We start from the raw sequence: 19,457 nt of genomic DNA, 5'->3' as shown, positions 1-19,457 counted from the left end.
TATATATATATATTTTTACGGTTAAGCGTCTGCCTTCGCTCAGATCATGATTCCAGGATCCTGGATTCAAGTCTTGCATTGGGCTGAGCAGGGAGTCTGCTTCTCCCTCTGCCTGCCTCTTCCCCCACCCTGGCATGTGCTCTCTCTCAAGCTTACTCTCTCTCTCTCAAATAAATAAATAAAATCTAAAAAAAAAACTTTTTTAAAAAAGATTTTATTTATTTATCTGAGAGAGAGAGAGAGAGAGAGAGAACGAGCAGGGGGGAGGGACAGAGGGAGAGGGAGAAGCAGACTCCCCATTGAGCCAGGAGCCTGATGTGGAGCTCCATCCCAGGACCCTGGGATCATGACCTGGGCTGAAGGCAGTTGCTTAACTGACTGAGCCACACGGGTGCCCATTAAAAAAAAATTTTTTTTAAAATAAATCACAGTATAATTAATGTCAGTTTCAGATAATACATATTAGAATACTAAAATTGTTTTTTATATAATTTCGTTTCTTTTTGTTTAAGATTTATTTTTTTATTTGAGAGAGAGGAAGAGAGTACGATTCAGGGATGGGGCAGAGAGAGAGAGAGAATCTCAAGCACACTTCCCGGTGAGCGAGGAGCCCAACACAAGGCCCCATCCTACAACACTGAGATCACGACCTAAGCCAAAATCAAGAATTGGACACTCAATTGACTGAGCCACCCAGGTGCCCCTACATAATCTCATTTCTAAAAGACTCTAGGCTTGGCAAATTATAGCATATAATGTATCATTGTAAAAATTCTAGAAGACATCTTTGATATATTGTTAGTATGTATATTTGGTTGTCAAATACCATTGGAATTCATACCTGCATAATCACAAAAAGTCTGCCTTAAAAAAAAAAAAGAATATTGCCAACGCTTTCATGTTTAGCTTCAAGGTATTTACAGATCACTTTTATGCAAATAATCCCCACGTGTCTCTCCTCAGCATCTCTTCTGAACCCCAGATAAATGTCTTTAATTGGTTATAGTATATTTTCTTTCTTGTATCACCCTCTAGCAGATGCATTACACCAAACTCACCTTCCTCTAGCTGGCTCTTTCTGGTCTTCCCTATTTCTGTTAATATCATTACTGTCACAATTCTTAGGTGTAAAATTCTGTCATCTGTAGCTATAAAAAAACCAAACAGCTATTTATTATTTACTATGTGCCAGACACTGTGTTAAATTTTTATTGCATTACTTTATATAATACTCACAACACTCTTTTGATGTAGTGACTATTATTACTCCCATTTAACAAATACAGAAACTGAGTTTACTTGGCAATGTTGAGTATCTTGTCCAAGGTCACATAACTGATATGTGGTTGAGCCAAGAATCGCCTCCACATCACTTGGAAACAGACTCATGCTTTTCAGCACTATCATTGCTGTGATAGAGTTCTTCTCCAGCTCTTATTAATCATATTCAATCAGTTCCCAAACTTGTTGGCTTATCCCATGAATTTTAGCACAAACATCCCTTTCAGCGCTTTAATCCTCATACCTTGATTATTGATGATGTCAGCATCTTCCTTGTGGGCCTCTTTGCTTCTGGCCTCTCCCTATCCAATCTGCCCTCCAGACTATAGCTGGATCCTTCACTGTTCTGAGAGAAGCATAGCTCTCCCTATGTACCAGTGTAATCTTGAATAAATTGACTCATCCCTTTTGGTCTGTGTGTATGTCTGTAAAGTGAGTGAATTAGATAGCCATGACAGTTTTATTGAGTTCCAGAATTTAAAATGTTTCTCAGAGGGGTGCCTGGGTGGCTCAGTTGGTTAGGCATCTGCCTTTGGCTCAGGTCATGATCCCAGGGTCCTGGGATCAAGGGCCCAGCAGGGAATCTGCTTCTCCCTCTGCCTCTGTTGCTCCCCCTGCTTGTACTCTCTCTCTCTCTCAATCTGTGTTAAATAAATAAATAAAATCTTTAAAAATAAATAAAATAAAATGTTTCTCAGGTCACTGTTCTATCCTCAAAGCTTTCATGACTCTCCATTAACTATGGTCCCAACTTCTTAGACTAGCATTCAAGGCTTGTCATTAATCTGGTGGTCTTATCCCCCAACTATTTTAGAGCACTCTATTAGGAGTGTCTAATCAGTTTTTCTGACATTTTTTACTTTTCCCTGCTTGCATCCTTTGCTCTTGGCTGTTTTCTTTGTCTCCCAGTACCTACAGACTTACCTATTTACCACCTTCTCTGTGTATCCCAATCATGCCTCTATGAAACCCTCCTCCTACTCTACCAAGGCAGCCAAGTGACCACTCTTTTCTTTCTCCACAATAGTTGACGTCATTAGCGCGGTTCACTAAACATTACTCCTGTTGTTACTTTTTTGGGGGGTGAGTATATTCAATTTGCAAGTTTACTGTTTTATTGTTGTTGCTGTTTAAGCAAGAGAAGAGTGGAAGGCCAGGGATCTGATGTTTGAGATAGTGAACTCCCATTCTTGGAGTTTTCAAGCAGAAACTGAAACCCTTTACCAGGGTTTCTGGAGAGATTGGTCCATATGCCCATTAAGATTATTCATAGTTCAGAGGTGCCTGCCTGACTCAGTCAAAAGAGCATGTGACTCTTGATCTCGAAGTCATGAGTTTGCATCCCATATTGGGTGCAGATATTACTTAAATAAGTAAATAAAACTTAAAAACAAATCACTGTTAGCTTTAAATTTTTATTGTTTTCTGATTTGGTTTGCTGAAACATTTACCTACAGAAGCCTGAAGGGTTGTGTGTAAGGGTTGGGCAAGGAAGGGTAGGGTGAGTCATGTAATTAGGATGGCTTCCAGGAACAGATGAAATCTTACCATTTTCTAATGCCCATCCCCCTTCTCCAGCATCTGCCTGGGCAAGATCCTCCCTACCTAATGCGGCTTATAACATCTTTAAAAGAACCTGGCTCTAGGACATGGTCTTGCAGAGTCTATTAGTCAACAACATTGGAATCATCCAACTCTCAGGCTTCACTAGACCTACTGAATCAGAATTTGCATTTTAACAATTCCCCATGTGATTTGTTTGTACACGGAGGTTTTAGAAGCACTAGTGCAGGGGCACCTGGGTGGCTCAGTTGTTGTGTCTGCCTTCTGCTCAGGGTGTGATCCCAGGGTCCTGGGATTGAGCCCTGCATCGGGCTTCTTGCCCTGCTGGAAGCCTGCTTCTTCCTCTCCCACTCCCCCTGCTTGTGTTCCCTCTCTTGCTAGCTGTCTCTCTCTCTCTCTGTCAGATAAATAAATAAAATCTTAAAAAAAAAAAAAAGCAGCACTAGTGCAGTGGACCCCAACAACTTATAACGGAGCTTTGTCGATAACTACTGAACTGATATTTAATGCACCCTCTCAGAAAAATAAAGAAAAAAAGAGAGAAAGAGAGAAAGGAAGCAAGCAAGCAAGCAAAGCAAGCTAAGAAAACTAGGGGGCGCCTGGCTGGCTCTGTCAGTGGAAGGTATGACTCCTGATCTCAGGGTTGTGAGTTTGAGCCCCATGTTGGGTGTAGAGATTGCTTAAAAATAAAATCTTAAAAAAAAACAAAAAACCTTAAAAAATTAAAATGAAATATTTAAAAAAAAAGAAAAAAACTAGGAGCCAATGTCTATTTTTTTCCTCATGTTCCATATCCTATCTATCAGTAACACCTACAGGCTTAAACTTGAATATATATCCTGTAACTAACCATTTGTCTCTCTGTCTTGTTATCACATATTCCAAACCACCAGCATCTCCCATTTGGACTAACAGTGTAGTCTCAATTAGCTTTCCTGATTCTGTTTAAAGAAAAAGAAATTTTTTTAAGTTATTTTATTTGATTTTTTTAAGCTTTTATTTTTTTTTATTTTTTATTTTTTTAAAGCTTTATTTACTTAAGTAATCTCTACACAGGACGTGGGGCTCAAACTCACGACCCTGAGATCAAGAGTCGCATGCTGTGCCGACTGAGCCAGCCGGGTGCCCCTAAGCTTTTATTTTTAAGTAATATCTACACCCAACATGGGGCTTGAACTCACCACCCCAGAATCAGGAGTTGCACATTTTTCTGACTAAGCCAGCGTCCCTTTAAAAAATTTTTAAATTTTGAACTAATTACAGATTTATGGGAAGTTGTGAGACACCTGGCTGGCTCAGTCAGTAGAGCATGTGATTCTTAATCTCAAGGTCATGAGTTCAAGCTCCAGGTTGGGCAAAGAGCTCACTGAAAAGAAAAGACAAGAAAAGACAAGAAAAGAAAAGAAAGATTTATGGGAAGTTGCAAAAAAAAAATGTATAAGGAAGTGCCATATATCCTTCACCCAGTGCCCTCTAAAGGTAACATCTTGCATAACTATAGAACAATATCAAAACCAGGAAATTGACATTGGTATAATCTGCAGAGTTTATTCAGATCTCATCAGTTTCACATGCACTCATTTGTGCGTGTGTATAGTTCTATGCAACTTTATCCCGCGTAGATTCATGTAACTGTTGCCACAATCAAGATACAGAAGTAGTCCATCACTCCAAGACTCCCTCTTCCTACCCCTTTAGGAATACTCCCATGTGTTCTCCCCTATTCCAAACTCCTGATCACCTCTAATGTATCCTCTATCTTTAAAATTTTGTGAATTCAAAAACATTATATAAATGCAATAGTATAGTATGTGATCTTTTTGTGATTGGCTTCTTTCACATAATCTCCCTTGAGCTCTATCCAAGTTGCTGTGTGTCAATAGTTTTTTTTTTCTTTTTTATTATTGAGTAGTGTTATATTTTATTATTTTTATTTTATTTATATTTATTTTATTTTATTTTTATTATTGAGTAGTGTTCCATGGTATGGATGGATGGACCCTAGCTTGTTTAAGCTTTCACTTGATCGACATTTGGGTTGTTTCCAGTCTTTGGCTATTACAAATAAAGCTGCTAGGAACATTTGTATACAGGTTTTTGTGTGAACAGAACATAAATCTTTAATTTCTCTGGAATAAACACCGATGAAGACAATTGTTAAGTAATATAGAAGTACCTGGTTAATTTTAGAAGAAACTGCCAAACTTGTCCAGAACGGCTATACCATTTTACACTCCCACCAGCAATGAATGAGTGGATCCAGTTTCTCTACCTCCTCAACAGCATTGTCACTATTTTTTTCCTTTTTTTTTCTGTTTTTAAAGTTTTTTTCTGTTTTAAAGTAGGCTCCAAGCCCAGCATGAAGCCCAGCCTGGAGCCCCACATGGGGCTTGAACTCGTGACCCTGAGATCAAGACCTGAGCTGAGATCAAGAGTTGGACACTCATGGGAATGCAAGCTGGTGCAGCCACTCTGGAAAACAGTATGGAGGTTCCTCAAAAGTTGAAAATAGAGCTACCTATGACCCAGAAATTGCACTACTGGGTATTTACCCCAAATGTAGTAATCCGAAGGGGCACCTGCACCCCAATGTTTATAGCAGCAATGTCCACAATAGCCAAACTATGGAAAGAGCTCAGATGTCCATCAACAGATAAATGGATAAAGAAGATATGGTACACACACACACACACACACACACCCCAGAATATTACGCAATCATCAAAAACGAAATCTTGTCATTTGCAATGACGTGGATGGAACTAGAGATCAAAAATGAAATCTCGTGGTGTGGTGGGGTGCCTGGGTGGCTCAGTCATTAAGCATCTGCTTTTGGCTTGGGGCCTAATCCCAGGGTCCTGGGATGGAGCCCCGCCTTGGGTTCCCTGCTCAGCAGGAGACTGCTTCTTCCTCTCCCATTCCCCCTGCTTGTGCTCCCTCTCTCACTGGCTGTCTCTCTGTCAAATAAATAAATAAAATCTTTAAAAAAAATGAAATCTTGTCATTTGCAATGACGTGGATAGAACTAGAGGGTATTATGCTAAGCGAGATAAGTCAATTAGAGAAAGACAATTATAGGATCTCACTGATATGTGGAATTTAAGAAACAAGGCAGAGGATCACAGGGGAAGAGAGAAAAAAATGAAAGACGATGAAACCAGAAAGGGAGACAAACCATAAGGGACTCTTAATCAAAGGAAACAAACTGAGGGTTGCTGGAGGGGAGGGAGGTGAAGGGATGGGGTAACTGGGGGATGGACACTGGGGAGGGTGTGTGATGTAATGAGCATTGGGTATTATATAAGATAGATGAATCACAGACCTGTACCCCTGAAACAAATAATACATGTTAATTAATTGGATTTAAATTGAAAAATTAAAAAAAAAGAAAATACATGTTCCCATAAAAATCTGTAAAAAAAAAAAATAGTTGGACACTCAATCAACCAAGCCACCCAGGCACCCTCCCCCCATTTTTTTCCTTTTTTAAGTGAACTCTACACCCAATGTGGGACTCAAACTTACAACCTCACCACAGTGAGATCAAGAGTCCCTTGCTCTCTCCTTCTCCCTCTGCCATTCCCCTTACTTGTGCTCTCTGGCTTTCTCTGTCAAATAAATAAAATCTTAAAAAAAAAAAAAGAGTCCCATGCTCTACCCACTGAGCCTATGGGGTGCTCTTACTTTTTTTTAGCCATTACGATAGGTATGTAGTGATATCTCATTGTGTGTTTTTTTTAAAGGTTTTATTTATTTAGAGAGGGAGAGCACAAGCAGAGGGGATGGGTAGAGGGAGAGGGAGGAACAGTCTCCCTGCTGAGCAGGAAGCCCCAGGCAGGTCTCCATCCCAGGACCCTGGAATCATGACCTGAGTTGAAGGCAGATGCTTAACCAACTGAGCCACTCAGGCGCCCCTCTTTGTGGTTTTAATTTGCATTTTCCTAATGGCTAATGATGTTGAACATCTCTTCATGTGTTTATTTGCCATCTGTAAATCCTCTTTAGTGTAATGTCTATTCTTGCCTTTTGTTCATTTTCTAATTGGATTTTTTTTTTAAACTGTTGAGTTGTGAAAATTCTTTATATGTTCTAGATACAAGGCCTGTGTTGGATACATGTTTTGCAAAGATTTTCTTTTACCCTGTAGCTTGCTTTTTCATCTTCTCAGGGCCTTTCAAAGGCAAAAAGGTTTTAATTTTGATAAGGTTCAGTTTACCAACTTTTTCATTTTAGGGATTGTGCTTTTGGTGGCAAATCTAAAAACTCTTTGCCTGGGCCTTGGCCCTGAAGATTTATTTTTTTTCTTTCTTTCTTTCTTTCTTTCTTTCGAGAGATAGAGAGAGAGGGAGAGGGAGCATGAGCAGGGGAGGGGCAGAGGGAGAAGTAGACTGCCCACCGTGCGGGGAGCCCCATGCAGGACTCCATCCCACCATCCTGGGATCACCACCTGAGCCAAAGGCAGATGCTTAACTGACTGAGCCACCTAGGTGCCCCTGAAGATTTTTTTAAAACCGTTTTTCCTAAACTTTTTATAGTTTTACATTTAAATCTATGATCCATCTAAAATTATTTATTTATTAGAGAGATTGAGCTTACACACTAGTGGGGAGAGGGGTAGAAGCAGAGCCCCACGCGTGGCTGGATCTCAGGAGAGATCAGGACTGGAGCCAAATCAAGAGCAGGATGCTTAACCGATGGAGCCACCCAGGCACCCCTCTATGATCCATTATGAATGAATCTTTTGTTTAAGGTGGAGGTGTCAGTAGACGTTTTCTTTTCTTTCTTTCTTTGCCTGCATATGTCCAGTTCCTCAGCACCATTTTTTTTTTTTTTTAAAGTAATCTCTACAGCCAACATGAGGCTTAAACTCACAATCTCAAGATCAGGACTCCCAAGCTCTAGGCAGCGAGCCAGTCAGGCATCCCAGGACCAGTTGTTGAAAAGGCACTTGATTCCACTTTGTACCTTTTACCTCCACCTATGGCAGTCAGAACGATTTTTTTTCCCATGTGTATCAGATGACATCATTCCCTGTTCAAAACCTTCCAGTGACACCGCAACATAACCTGGCCTCTCTCCGATGGCATTTTCTCCCACTGGACGTCCACTGTAATACTATTCCGCGGCCAGATGAACACCAGACTTGCTCCCTCACTTCATGCAGGTCTGTTCCACTGTCACTTCCAGAGAGGTTCTTCTCAACCAACCTTTTTTTTCCTTTTTAAAGATTTTATTTATTTGACAGAGAGAGAGAGAGAGCCAGCGAGAGAGGGAACACAAGCAGGGGGAGTGGGAGAGGAAGAAGCAGGCTCCCAGCGGAGGAGCCCGATGTGGGGCTCGATGTGGGGCTCGATCCCAGGACTCTGGGATCACGTCCTGAGCCGAAGGCAGGCGCTTTAACGACTGTGCCACCCAGGTGCCCCTCCCAACCAACCTTTTAAAGTTGTTTACTCCTTCATTCCTTCTCCCCTGGCCTGCTTTTTCTTAACAGCACTAACATAACACAACTTATTCCGTATCAATTTGCTCAGTTGCGTATTCTTTGTCCCCATTCCCAACCCCATCAAAACCTCCCAAGTTTACTGCTATACCCTCAGGCCCTGGAAAAGTGGCCGGCATACAGTAGGTACTCAATAATGCAGTGCTTGATAGGCTGGAAAGAATGAGTAAATGTAAAGTGAGAAAGACCTACTTCTAGGTCAGGTGCCCGTTCGGACTTCGTGCAAAGTGGGAGCGCCACCTCTCGGGGAGCCAATTTACTCGGGAACGAAGGAAGTGAGTCATAGAATCTTAAGGGGAAAAAAAAAAAAGGCAGCTTACCGGAAGAGCAAGAAAAAGCAGTGCCGGAAGTTAAGCTTCGGAATGTTGCTCTCTAGGATGACATCCGACTCCCAAGAGGAAGCGTGGCCGAGTGGTGTTCTGCAAAACAGGCTCCCCGGCAGCCGATCCGAAAAGAAGCGTTCCGCGCCTGCGGGTGCCAGGAACCACGTGGGGCCGGGGCGTGTTTCCGGTGCCGGCGGCCCCAGAAGGAGTTGCAGCCCGAGCAGCTGGAGGGGTGAGAGGGGTTTGGAGTCCTGAGAAGAATAAGGGGAGATATTAGGGTCGGGGGAGAAGGGAAGAGACAGGGTCGGATGAATTCCGCTCTGAGAGGTGGCCAGAGGGATCGGATGGGAGGGCGGGGCGGGGCAGGGCCGGCGGACAGGTGCAGACCTGTCAGCGCAAGTCCCACGCCACGTGGACTTGCCTTTGTCCGTGGCTGCCTTTTCCATCAGGCCGTGACGACAGGGGTTGTGCCTTATTTGTCTTTGTCTCGTGCAGTGCTGGGCACGGAGTTGGGGCTCAGTAAGTTCTTGCTGAATGAATGAATGAATGAATGAGTGTGTCTCGGTTGGTATGGAGGACATTTATAGTTATAAATGGTATGGATATAGAGGCTGTTTGTGGCTCGTTAGCCCCATTTGCTCCTGGGGAATCCATGCTTGTCTCGAGCTTCCATTGGGAGTTCTTCGCCAGCCCTTGGGTTTTGTCTCTTTTTTCTTGGAAGGGCAGGGCGATTAGGACTCTTTGCTCTTTTTGAATGTTAGGCCGCGTGGCTAGGTACCAGGGACAGACACAGGAACAAACCGTCCCTGTATACAGGCTGCAGACCTGTGGGGAGACAGAAACACAAACAGAAATTAAAATATATTAAGGTGCTGTAATAAGATGTTAAGTAAACTACAGGAAGATAGAGCCAGAGATAGATGGCTATCCTCGTTAGGGAGTGACTTTCAAGGTCAGGGGCCTCCTCCTTTCCCATCTTGTGGAGGCAGAGCAGGTCATGAGCCCAGTCTTCTCTGTAAAAGGCAAGGTCTGGGATGGACGTTCTCTAGGCCTCTTTCCTGCATGATGTCCCATCTCAGATATTACTAATAGCTCTCGTTCTCCCACCATCCACCTTTTACCGGTTTGTCAGAATATTCATTATGTCTGATAATGTAGCATAAGCATTTTATTGGGTTGGGAAATCGGGATTTTGGACCTCATTCTGGTGCCCTAGATTTGTTTGTTTGTAAAATGAAGGGGATTGTAACGAAATAATCTCTCAAACCCCTTCCAGTTCTAATACCATGACTGTGGCAATAGGTCACACTGTTTCATTCTGCCTTGGACCTGATACCACTCTATTTTTTTAAAGATTTTATTTGTTTATTCGACAGAGACAGCCAGCGAGAGAGGGAACACAAGCAGGGGGAGTGGGAGAGGAAGAAGCAGGCTCCCAGCAGAGAAGCCTGATGTGGGGCTCGATCCCATAACGCCGGGATCACGCCCTGAGCCGAAGGCAGACGCTTAACCGCTGTGCCAACCAGGCGCCCCGTGATACCACTCTATCACCGTAGTTTCCCCTGTCTGGATAATTCAGAAAGATGGTGTCTTTTTTTTTTTTTTTTAAACATCCCCTACCTTAATTCTGCCATGGTATTGGCTACAAAACAGATGTTTAATAGAAGCTTTTAGGTCAGATTGGATAGAAGTAATAGCCCCTGCTTTTGGACCCTTGCCCACCCTGGGATATTAGTTCAGGGATAAGGGGACTGAGGTGGAATTGTTTTTTTGTTTTTGCTTTGTTTCTTTGCTTAGAGAACATTCTTCCCCCCCCCCCCCCCCGCCAGGAACATGTGCCATTCCAGAGTTTTTCAGGGCAGCACCTTGTGGTGAACACGGTCATACACTGCAATAGCACACTATTCTTTTTTTTTAAGATTAATTTATTTTAGAGAGAGAGAGGTAGGCGCACGTGAGCAGGGAGGGGCAGAGGGGGAGGGAGAAAGAATCTGGAGCAGATTCTGCACTGAGTGCGGAGCCCATTGCCCAGCTCTGATCCCAAAGACCATGACCCGAGCTGAAATCAAGAGTTGGACACTCAGCCGATGAGCCACCCAGGCGCCCCAATAGCACACTGTTCTTGGCATATACAACTACCATTGTAGGCACGTTGTTTATACATATATCTTTAAAATGTGTCTTAAAAGTAGCGCAGGCTGGTGAACACACTAGGAAGTGGGTTTTTCCCAGAGACACTTGGAGTTGGCGTGACAGAGTTAAACCAGCTTTATGGGGTAATCCGCTTGACAAGGATAATGATGTCGGCAGGATATTCAGTGCTGTTTCATCCTCCCAGCCGTTTATCCTCAGGACCATGGCCAACAGCGAACGAACCTTCATTGCCATCAAGCCTGATGGGGTCCAGCGCAGCCTCGTGGGAGAGATCATCAAGCGTTTTGAGCAAAAGGGATTCCGCCTGATTGCTATGAAATTAATTCAGGTAAGTCGACTTCATTCTTCATATTTCTGTTCGCTTGGAGTACAGGGGATCATTGTAGGTTAGCCTTCCTGTCCCCCCCCCCCCGCCTTTTCAGCCTTCTCCATGTAAGGTGAACACATGTCCAGAAACCTGGAAACTCCTTGGTGCCTAGCAAGGTGGCCGAGTCCTACAATAAACCGAGTTACTAGGACTTTTGAAAATAGCCTCCCTTTTCCCTTAGGAAGGCAGAGTTCTGCATATTACTGCAGCACTGTGATTTCTTTTTCTTTTTTTTTTCTTTTTAAGATTTTAATTTTAAAGTAATCTGCACACCCAGTGTGGGGCTTGAACTGAACTCGGAGACCAAGAGTCGTACTCTCCATTGACAGCCAGCCAGGCTTTTCTTCTTTTAATTTTTAATTTATTTATTATTTTTCTTCAAATTTTTATTTAAATTCTAGTTCGTTAACATACAGTGCAATATGGGTTTCAGGAGAGCACTGTGATTTCTTTTTTTTTTTTTTTTAAAAGATTTTATTTATTTATTCAACAGAGATAGAGACAGCCAGTGAGAGAGGGAACACAAGCAGGGGGAGTGGGAGAGGAAGAAGCAGGCTCATAGCAGAAGAGCCTGATGTGGGGCTCGATCCCATAACGCCGGGATCACGCCCTGAGCCGAAGGCAGACGCTTAACCGCTGTGCCACCCAGGCGCCCCAGCACTGTGATTTCTGACTTAGAGCCCTGGGTGTGTTTGAACTCCTGGGCTTGAGCTTCCCGACAGATAATTTCAGAGAACCTCCCTCCTCCCACACCCCCCTCTTTGAGGCGGGGTGATCCTCAGCAAGGAGATCTTTCCATCTTTATTTACCGCCCACTTAGTGTCTAGTATATATTAGGCACCATCGGGGCATGTTGGGGAGAAAGCTGTGGTTTTGCCCTTGGGAAGGCCCGCCTGAAAACAGCAGAAAGCAGACGCACTTGCAAGACATCTGCAAAGCAAGATTTCAAAAAATGAAAAGGAAGGGCCACCTGGGTGATGTAGTTAGTTAAGTGTCAGACTCTTGGTTTCAGCTCAGGTTGTGATCTCCGGGTCATGAGATGGAGCCCTGTGTCAGGCTTTGCACTCAGCAAGGAGTCTGCTTGGGATTCTCTCTCTCCCGCCGTCCTTCCTGCTCATGCTCTCTCTCTCTCTCTAAAATAAATCTTTTTTTTTTTTTTTAAGATTTTATGTATTTGAGAGAGAGCGAGAGAGGGGAGAGAGAGAGAGAGAGTGCACAAGCTGGGGGAGAGGCAGAAGGAGAGAGAGAGAAGCAGGTTCCCGGCTGAGCACGGAGCCTGATGGGAGGCTGAATCCCAGGAGCCTGGGATCATGACCTGAGCCAAAGGCAGACGCTTAACCAACTGAGCCACCCACGTGCCCCTAAAATAAATCTAAAAACAAAACAAAACAAAAATGTAAAGGATTAATTGTCCAAGAACCCTTTTTCAGACAGACCTGGGAAATGAGAATTCACGTTCTCAAAGCAGACAAATTAGTGGGCGGTCTTTCTTCCTATCCTAGAGTCATCTTTGGACTCTGCTAGTGCATTTTAAATTTAGTTTGATTTGCAATTTAGTTCCTGTGTGATGTTTTAGGAAAACTGCTTTAGTATAAAAGGGAGTAGATGGATGTTAGTGCAGAGTGTATATGATGGAATGATTAGTGCGAGGTGTTGGAGAAGTATTGCTTTCCAGAGAGTTTGCATATTAAATTGGTTTTTTTTTTTTTTTAAAGATTTTATTTATTTATTCGACAGAGATAGAGACAGCCAGCGAAAGAGGGAACACAAGGGGGGAGTGGGAGAGGAAGAAGCAGGCTCATAGCGGAAGAGCCTGATGTGGGGCTCGATCCCACAATGCCGGGATCACGCCCTGAGCTGAAGGCAGACGCTTAACCGCTGTGCCACCCAGGCACCCCTAAATTGGGTTTTGAAGGCAACGTGAAAGGAAAAGTATTGTTGATCAGGCATTAACTGTGTGCTGGGCACATGTGTTTTCTTTTGCTCTCATGACAGCCCAGAGATATATTTATTTCTATGCCTGTGGTCATCAGTGATGGGGAACCCAGGGCTTGGTGAGGTTATGTATCTGAAGGTACACAGTTAGTGATGGGGCAGGGATTTTAACTCAGGTCTCTCTGACCCGTAAGTGCGTGCATTTTTTCTGTTAACACTGAGTTTCCTATCATGGATATGGGCTTGAGGAAGAATGGGAGGAGGAAGAGCTGCCAGGAGTCTCCAGAGTTGTTTATATCTGACATAGAGGAGGGAGGGGAAGGAAAACTTGATGTCTCCCCTCCGAAAAAACCCTATAATCTGTTCTGCAGATTAAAGATAATCAGAACTGGGAGGTCTGGGTGTCTCAGTTGGTTAAGCATCTGTCTTCAGCTCAGGTCCTGATCCCAGGGTCCTGCCCCACATTGGGCTCCCTGCTCAGCAGGGAGTCTACCCCTCCCCGCTGCTAGTGCTCTGTCTCTCACTCTCTCTCTCAAATAAATAAATAAATAAAATATTTAAAAAAATAATCAGAACCAATTAGTAGAATTGAAAGAGTGTCTGGGGAAGGGAAGTTCAGGTCAGTGTGTGAGGAGACCACGACTACCAGTCTTCCACTGGGATTGGAGGGGGTGGCAGAGGGTGAATTGCTGACGTGGCACGGTCACGTGGCTGTGTCATTTTACTTTGGCAAAGAACGATCAACCAGAGGCTGAGTGATGGGCCATTCTGGATGTGCTTTCTGCTGCCGCTGTCCACATTTGTGGGTGTGACTGCAGTGCACAGTGCACAGAACCAGGGGAACGAAGGGTCCTTGTTAGACCCAGGACAAGCCTGTGGGCAGTGGCAAAGAGCGAGGCTGGCTGAGGGAGGTGGAATTGGCACAGATGGCTTGCTGTCTGGCTAACTTGATTTATTGCTAGATGTCATGTACTTTTGAGGCGCTTGTGAAATACCTGTGGGGCTCGTGTAGTTCTACACCCGGCCCCTGGCCTTTCTCTTCTGAGTAAATGTGCAGTCTCCCTGGGACGTGGCGGGGTTCAGTTCAGTTTGCTTCTCGCTGAATGCCAAGACCACCCCCACCCCGCCACGTCTCTCTGACATTTTAGTTGAGGCTTGCTCGAAATGAATGGCAATTCATCGTATTGTTAGTTTTGGTGTCTAAGATGGGATTCGATTCTAATGTTCTGTGGTTTTATTCCGATCAGTCAAGGCCAATGGGGGGAGACTGGCACAAAGCTGAAGCACTTTCAGCCTCTCTGGCACTGCTCCCCTCTGGTCGTGTTGGGAGTGGACTGCGTTACAACAGAATCAGTGAGCTAAGAGCTCACATTTTAGACAGCAGTGAGTGGGAAATAACTAGATGGCTAGTTCTTAGAAAGTCTGGGGACCAGTTCTCATTCTTGGTGCTGTGCAATAGGCTTCCGAAGACCTTCTCAAGGAGCACTACATTGACCTGAAGGACCGTCCATTCTTTGCTGGCCTGGTGAAGTACATGCAGTCAGGACCTGTGGTTGCCATGGTGAGTGTGCGTGCGTGGGATAGCTATGTGGGTGACTCCGTTGGGAGACAAGAGGGAGGGCTGTGTTTCCTGCCTTGGACACCGGGTCCTCACTGATACACAGAAAATGGGGGCTGGGAGGATTGGGCAGTTAGGATATGAGTTAGCTCTCTGACCCACCAAAGGCAAGATGCGTTTGTCTGCTGAACTGAAGACCCCACTGCGACTCCTAGCTGGGGGCAATCAGGAGAGGTCGGCCTGATTCTATACTTTGGGAAGCAGAGAGATTGTTCCTTCTTGCTCATTGCAGTAATTTTCCTCCAAGTATGTACTGGTTGTCTTCATTGCGCCAGGCTCTGTTCCAGACTCTGGGGAAACAGTCGTGAATGAGATTTTGCTCGCCTACACATCTTGAAGGAGGAAGATGGGCAGATAATGAAGAAATTTAAAAATATATATATATTAATGATTAGTGATATGCCCAGAAGTGAAATAGGGTAATGTGACAGCAAATGGCCACTTTAGATTGGGTGCTTAAGGAACATGCTTTTCAAGCTGAGATCGGAGTGAGAAGAAGGAGCCAGGCATACACAAAATCACGTTGAAGAACAGTCCTAACAAGAAAACAGCAAGTGCAAAGGGCCTGAACTTTTCGAGGTACAGAAAGAAGGTTGGAGGGGCGCCTGGGTGGCACAGCGGTTAAGCGTCTGCCTTCGGCTCAGNATTTAAAAAAAAAAAAAAAAAAAAAAAAAAAAAGAAAGAAGGTTGGAGCAGCTGGAGCCTGGTGGGTGGCAGAAGGTCAGGATGACATGAGTTCAGAGGCACAGGCGCGGGCCAGAGCAGGCAGAGCTGTGCTGGCCATGCACTGGCCGAGCTCTGGGACGGATGCTAGCAGAGGTCTAACAGTGGGCATTTTTAAAAGGCTGCTCTGTCAAGAGTGGACTGTAGAAAAGCAGGAGTGGTAGCAGGAGGACCAGTATTCCCAGTGTTGGAACAAACAGCTGCTCCATAACTCTTTCTTCAGTGTGAAGGGGGCTTTTTGTTTTCTTTCTTTGAGTTAATAGTTCTCACATTTTCTGCTGAGATGGATTTTTTTTCCTTGACCATATATTCTTTTATCCTTGGAGGTCTGGGAGGGCCTGAATGTGGTGAAGACAGGCCGAGTGATGCTCGGGGAGACCAACCCTGCGGACTCCAAGCCTGGGACCATCCGTGGGGACTTTTGCATCCAAGTTGGCAGGTAGGAATCAGTGCTTTTTGCCTTTTTCCAAAATCTGAGTTAGGTGACACGAGAATTTGGGTTCCTCGGGCACCTGGGCTCAGTTGGTAGAGCACGTGACTGTAGATATTGGGGTTGTAAGTTTGAGCCCAGCCCCACTTTGGGTGTAGAGATTACTTTACAAAAAAAGATCTTAAAAACAAAAGATTTGGGTTCTTGAAGCTGGGATGGACAGGATTCCATATGCAGATCAGTTTGAAATCAGTTCATTGTCTTTTTCCCCCTGAAATTGGTGTTTGGCTTAGCGAGCTCTCTGCCGTTGGCCATCAACATCACTGTGGTTGTGCCTGTCTTGAGAGGGCAGAACCCGGTACAACACACTCTGTTGGCCAGAGTCCTCTCTGCTTCCGTCAGTGTTGCTCTGAGGACTGGAATACGGGGAGGGCGTTCTTCATCCTCGCCTTCACTGTGCTTGTGGGCTTTTTCTTTTAATGTGGACTCAGGTGCAGGGGGCTTTGGCTTTTTCTGCTGCAGGGGCTGTCGGCTTTCTGGCAGTGGGAGCGAGGGGGGCTTCTCGGCAGTTGAATCCTTTGGGTCTTGGTAACATGGCCGTCTCTCTCCCCATCCAGGAACATTATCCACGGCAGCGACTCTGTGGAGAGTGCGGAGAAGGAGATTGGCTTGTGGTTCCAGCCTGAAGAGCTGGTGGATTACAAGAGCTGTGCTCAGAGCTGGATCTACGAGTGACGAGTGCCAAGTGCCGAGACAACAGACCTCAGTGCTTTTGCTCATTCCACTCCCTTTCCCTCCCATGAGTAGGGGGCCAGGCTCTCACAAATCCACTTATTTTTGAGAACTTCCTTATAACCTGGAGGGGAACTCTTGGAGCTGGGAGAGCTCCCTGTACAGTATTATGTGCTACCATCAGATTAAAGTGTTTCATCCCAACCTAGGATTCATCGAGTCGGTTACTTTGTATTGCCCTATTGCTTTGTATTCTTTTTTCTTTTCCATTTACTCTGGATAACCTGAGCTAACAGAGAGTGTAAGTACTATGTAAATTATTTTTATTGGCCTGAGAGATCTCTGTCTCTCTTTCTCTCTGCCCATCCCTCCCTTCACTCCCCCATCCCATCTGCTTTTGGCACTGAGCCAGTCCGCAGTCCTCCAGGAAGGATCTGCTAGGTTGCCCAGATTGTACTGGGTACAAAGGATTCACTGGAAATGAGAGATATCCTTCCTACTCTTGAGAAGCTCTCAGGGACTCAGCAGATGGGGCAGTGTGCGAAGTTGTAACTACTCTAAAAACAGAAAAGCTGGATAGTGGGCCTGGGTCCCTGAGAGGACCTCAGAAGAAGCAGGTGAAATCTTGTGAGTAGCTTTGATTTGTTAGGGCGCTGATTTGGTTGCTTTAACATATGCAAGATGGAAATTTACTTATCTTTCATTTAAAAGTCTAAACTAGAAATCTAACATACGGCCCTGTGTCTAGTTCACAGTACTGTGTTGTGTATTTGAAATTTGCTAAGAGGGTAGATATTAAGGTGCTCACACACACAGATGAAAATGGTAATGATGCGAAGTGTGGTATGCTCATTGTGGTATGCTCATTGTGGTAATCATTTCACAATATATGTAAATTAAAACAGCAGGTTGTATACCTTAAATACATAACAATTTTTGTCAGTTATACCCAATAAAGCTGCAAAAAGTCCAGGTAGGTAAGCAGGGGTGGTGATGGTGGTGAGGTTCTGATCCTTGAGGTTGTCCAGGGGCTGATTTCCTTCTAACCGGTGTAACATGCCTTACCCCCTACGTGTGACTAATGGCAAGTTGGGAAGGGAAGTGGATTGTTTCTTTGAAGAACTGTCACCCTGAATTTACCATCTTTGCTTCCCCTCCCATCCCGCTGGCCAGAACTTCTTCATGGGCAAGCCTCTTGCTGCAAGAGAATGTGGAAAGTTGTTATTTTTATTTAGGCACCGTTGTGCCTAGAGAATACTCTGGAGCTCTCCTATGTGAAGGGGGAAGCTGAGAATACATACTGGGGACAATTACTTTTGCCACAAACTTTAGGGTTTCTTTCCTGGTATTCTCCCTGTTCACCTGGCTTTAGTAGAGGCAGTGGAGAGGAGGGGAGTTGGGACAGGAGCTACCGTGTTTTCCCAGCTTCACTGGGTGTGCCTGACGAAACTAAGATTATTTCAAGTGTGCAATGAGAGTTGATACGTGTATAATTTGTGAAAGGATTTCCTCCACGGGGGGCTACTTTCCTTCCACGCAGCTGAGGACTAGATGCATTTCTGTTTCACACAAAGCATGGCCTGTGTGTTTGGGGCAGAGAGAAAGTACCGGCACCTTTGGGAATTGGGTATGTGTGTAGTGAGGCAACCGGGTCACACCTTGCCCAGTTAAGGGCTGTCTTTCCAGCAAGGACAGGGAACGTGAAAGGCAGAAGGCTGCTACGGGACCATACCACAGAAGCTCTTAGTGCTTGGACCAAGGGGGCAAACAGCTCCCCGGAGGAATTCCCAGCCTCTTTCCCACTGGTGACATGGAGTAACTGAAAACGAAGCCCGAATTAGAGCTTCATCTTGAAGCCAAAGGGAACATTGGTCTCTCCAGAATGAGGACTGTGCTTTAATGCTCGGCAACTAGCAGTCTGGGAAGCCAAGGTGGGCCAGAGGGCTGGGGTGCAAGGGCACCTGGCTCCGGGGGGCCCAGACAGATCAGGTTCCACACTCCCCACTGACAAACCCAAAGGCAGGCCAGTTGAGGTGGAACAAGAAGAGAATTTATTTCAGGGAGGCCAACAGGAAAGACTGGACCAACGTCTCTAAGCAATGAAAATACTCCAGGTTTCTATTCGGAGAATGTGGGACAAAGGGTGTGTACCTGCAGGTGGGCGTTGAAGGTCAACTCCAGCGCTGTCTCGGAGTAGGTCCTGCGGAGTCCTGCTCAGGGCGGTCCTCGTTGCTCGAGGCGCAGGTTCGGTTCCCGTCACGGGATGCTTTCCCTGCGGAGATAAACTGGGGAGAGGAATTCGAGGTCAAAATGGAGGCCGCCGAAGTCCTCTGTCAACCCGGCAGGTACCGGCTGTCCGTGCGGTCGCAGGGAGCGCTCGGGTGAGGTCCCGGGGAGGGACAGACACGAGGCCTCCGACCATCTCCGGGGACAGGCACGGCTGGACGGGCGTCCGGACGGGCCGCGAGGAGGGGCTCGCCGCCTCCCCCGCCGCGAAGCAGGGCGCCACCCAAGGGCGGGGAGCTGGGTGCAGTCGCGGCAGGTCTGACTGTGGGAGCGTCTGGAGTCTGGTCGGGGTCTGCGTCCGGCTGGAGAGCCTGAGCGCGCGGGCAGCGTGAGTGTGCGCGGGCGTGCGTGCGCGCGTGGGGCAGGAGGTGGGGCCGGGAGGGCTGCGGGCCGCACGTGCCGGGTCCCAGCCGCGGGCACCCCCCGCCCTGGGAGAGGAAGCCACTTCCTGCTCCCGAGCCCCCAGCGCCCCCTCGCCGGCCCGGGGCGTGGACAGAGGTCTCGGGCCGCGTCGGCCTCGCGGGTTGGGCGGCGGGGCGTCCGGG

General features: G+C 45.8%; 1 protein-coding gene across 3 annotated transcripts; it reads left to right on the top strand.

Annotated features, from left to right (window-relative positions):
• The first annotated feature begins 8,880 nt into the window (after positions 1 to 8,880).
• LOC105240580 (nucleoside diphosphate kinase A) lies at positions 8,881 to 16,834 on the top strand. Of its 3 annotated transcripts, none has more exons than XM_011233315.3 (5): positions 8,881 to 8,899; positions 11,020 to 11,149; positions 14,583 to 14,684; positions 15,791 to 15,903; positions 16,512 to 16,834. In XM_011233315.3, the coding sequence occupies exons 2-5, from the start codon at positions 11,024 to 11,026 to the stop codon at positions 16,627 to 16,629; spliced, it is 459 nt and encodes a 152-aa protein (XP_011231617.1). In that variant the 5' UTR covers positions 8,881 to 8,899; positions 11,020 to 11,023; the 3' UTR covers positions 16,630 to 16,834. The 3 variants fall into 3 exon arrangements, with proteins under 3 accessions (XP_011231617.1, XP_019662240.1, XP_019662241.1); XM_019806681.2 differs by lacking the exon at positions 8,881 to 8,899 and adding an exon at positions 9,167 to 9,186 and having other exon boundaries at positions 11,006 to 11,149; XM_019806682.2 differs by lacking the exon at positions 8,881 to 8,899 and adding an exon at positions 9,168 to 9,186.
• Positions 16,835 to 19,457: the final 2,623 nt, after the last annotated feature.

This window comes from Ailuropoda melanoleuca, chromosome 13, assembly GCF_002007445.2.
Source record: "Ailuropoda melanoleuca isolate Jingjing chromosome 13, ASM200744v2, whole genome shotgun sequence".
NCBI lineage: Eukaryota > Metazoa > Chordata > Mammalia > Carnivora > Ursidae > Ailuropoda > Ailuropoda melanoleuca.
This window is presented reverse-complemented; position numbering and strand designations above follow the sequence as displayed.

Excerpts from the sequence above, each read along its gene's own strand:
- LOC105240580 (XM_011233315.3), top strand. The coding sequence starts at position 11,024 with ATGGCCAACAGCGAACGAACCTTCATTGCCATCAAGCCTGATGGGGTC. Across the intron at positions 11,150-14,582 it reads TTGCTATGAAATTAATTCAG|GCTTCCGAAGACCTTCTCAA; the intron begins GTAAGTCGACTT and ends GCTGTGCAATAG. Across the intron at positions 14,685-15,790 it reads CAGGACCTGTGGTTGCCATG|GTCTGGGAGGGCCTGAATGT; the intron begins GTGAGTGTGCGT and ends TTATCCTTGGAG.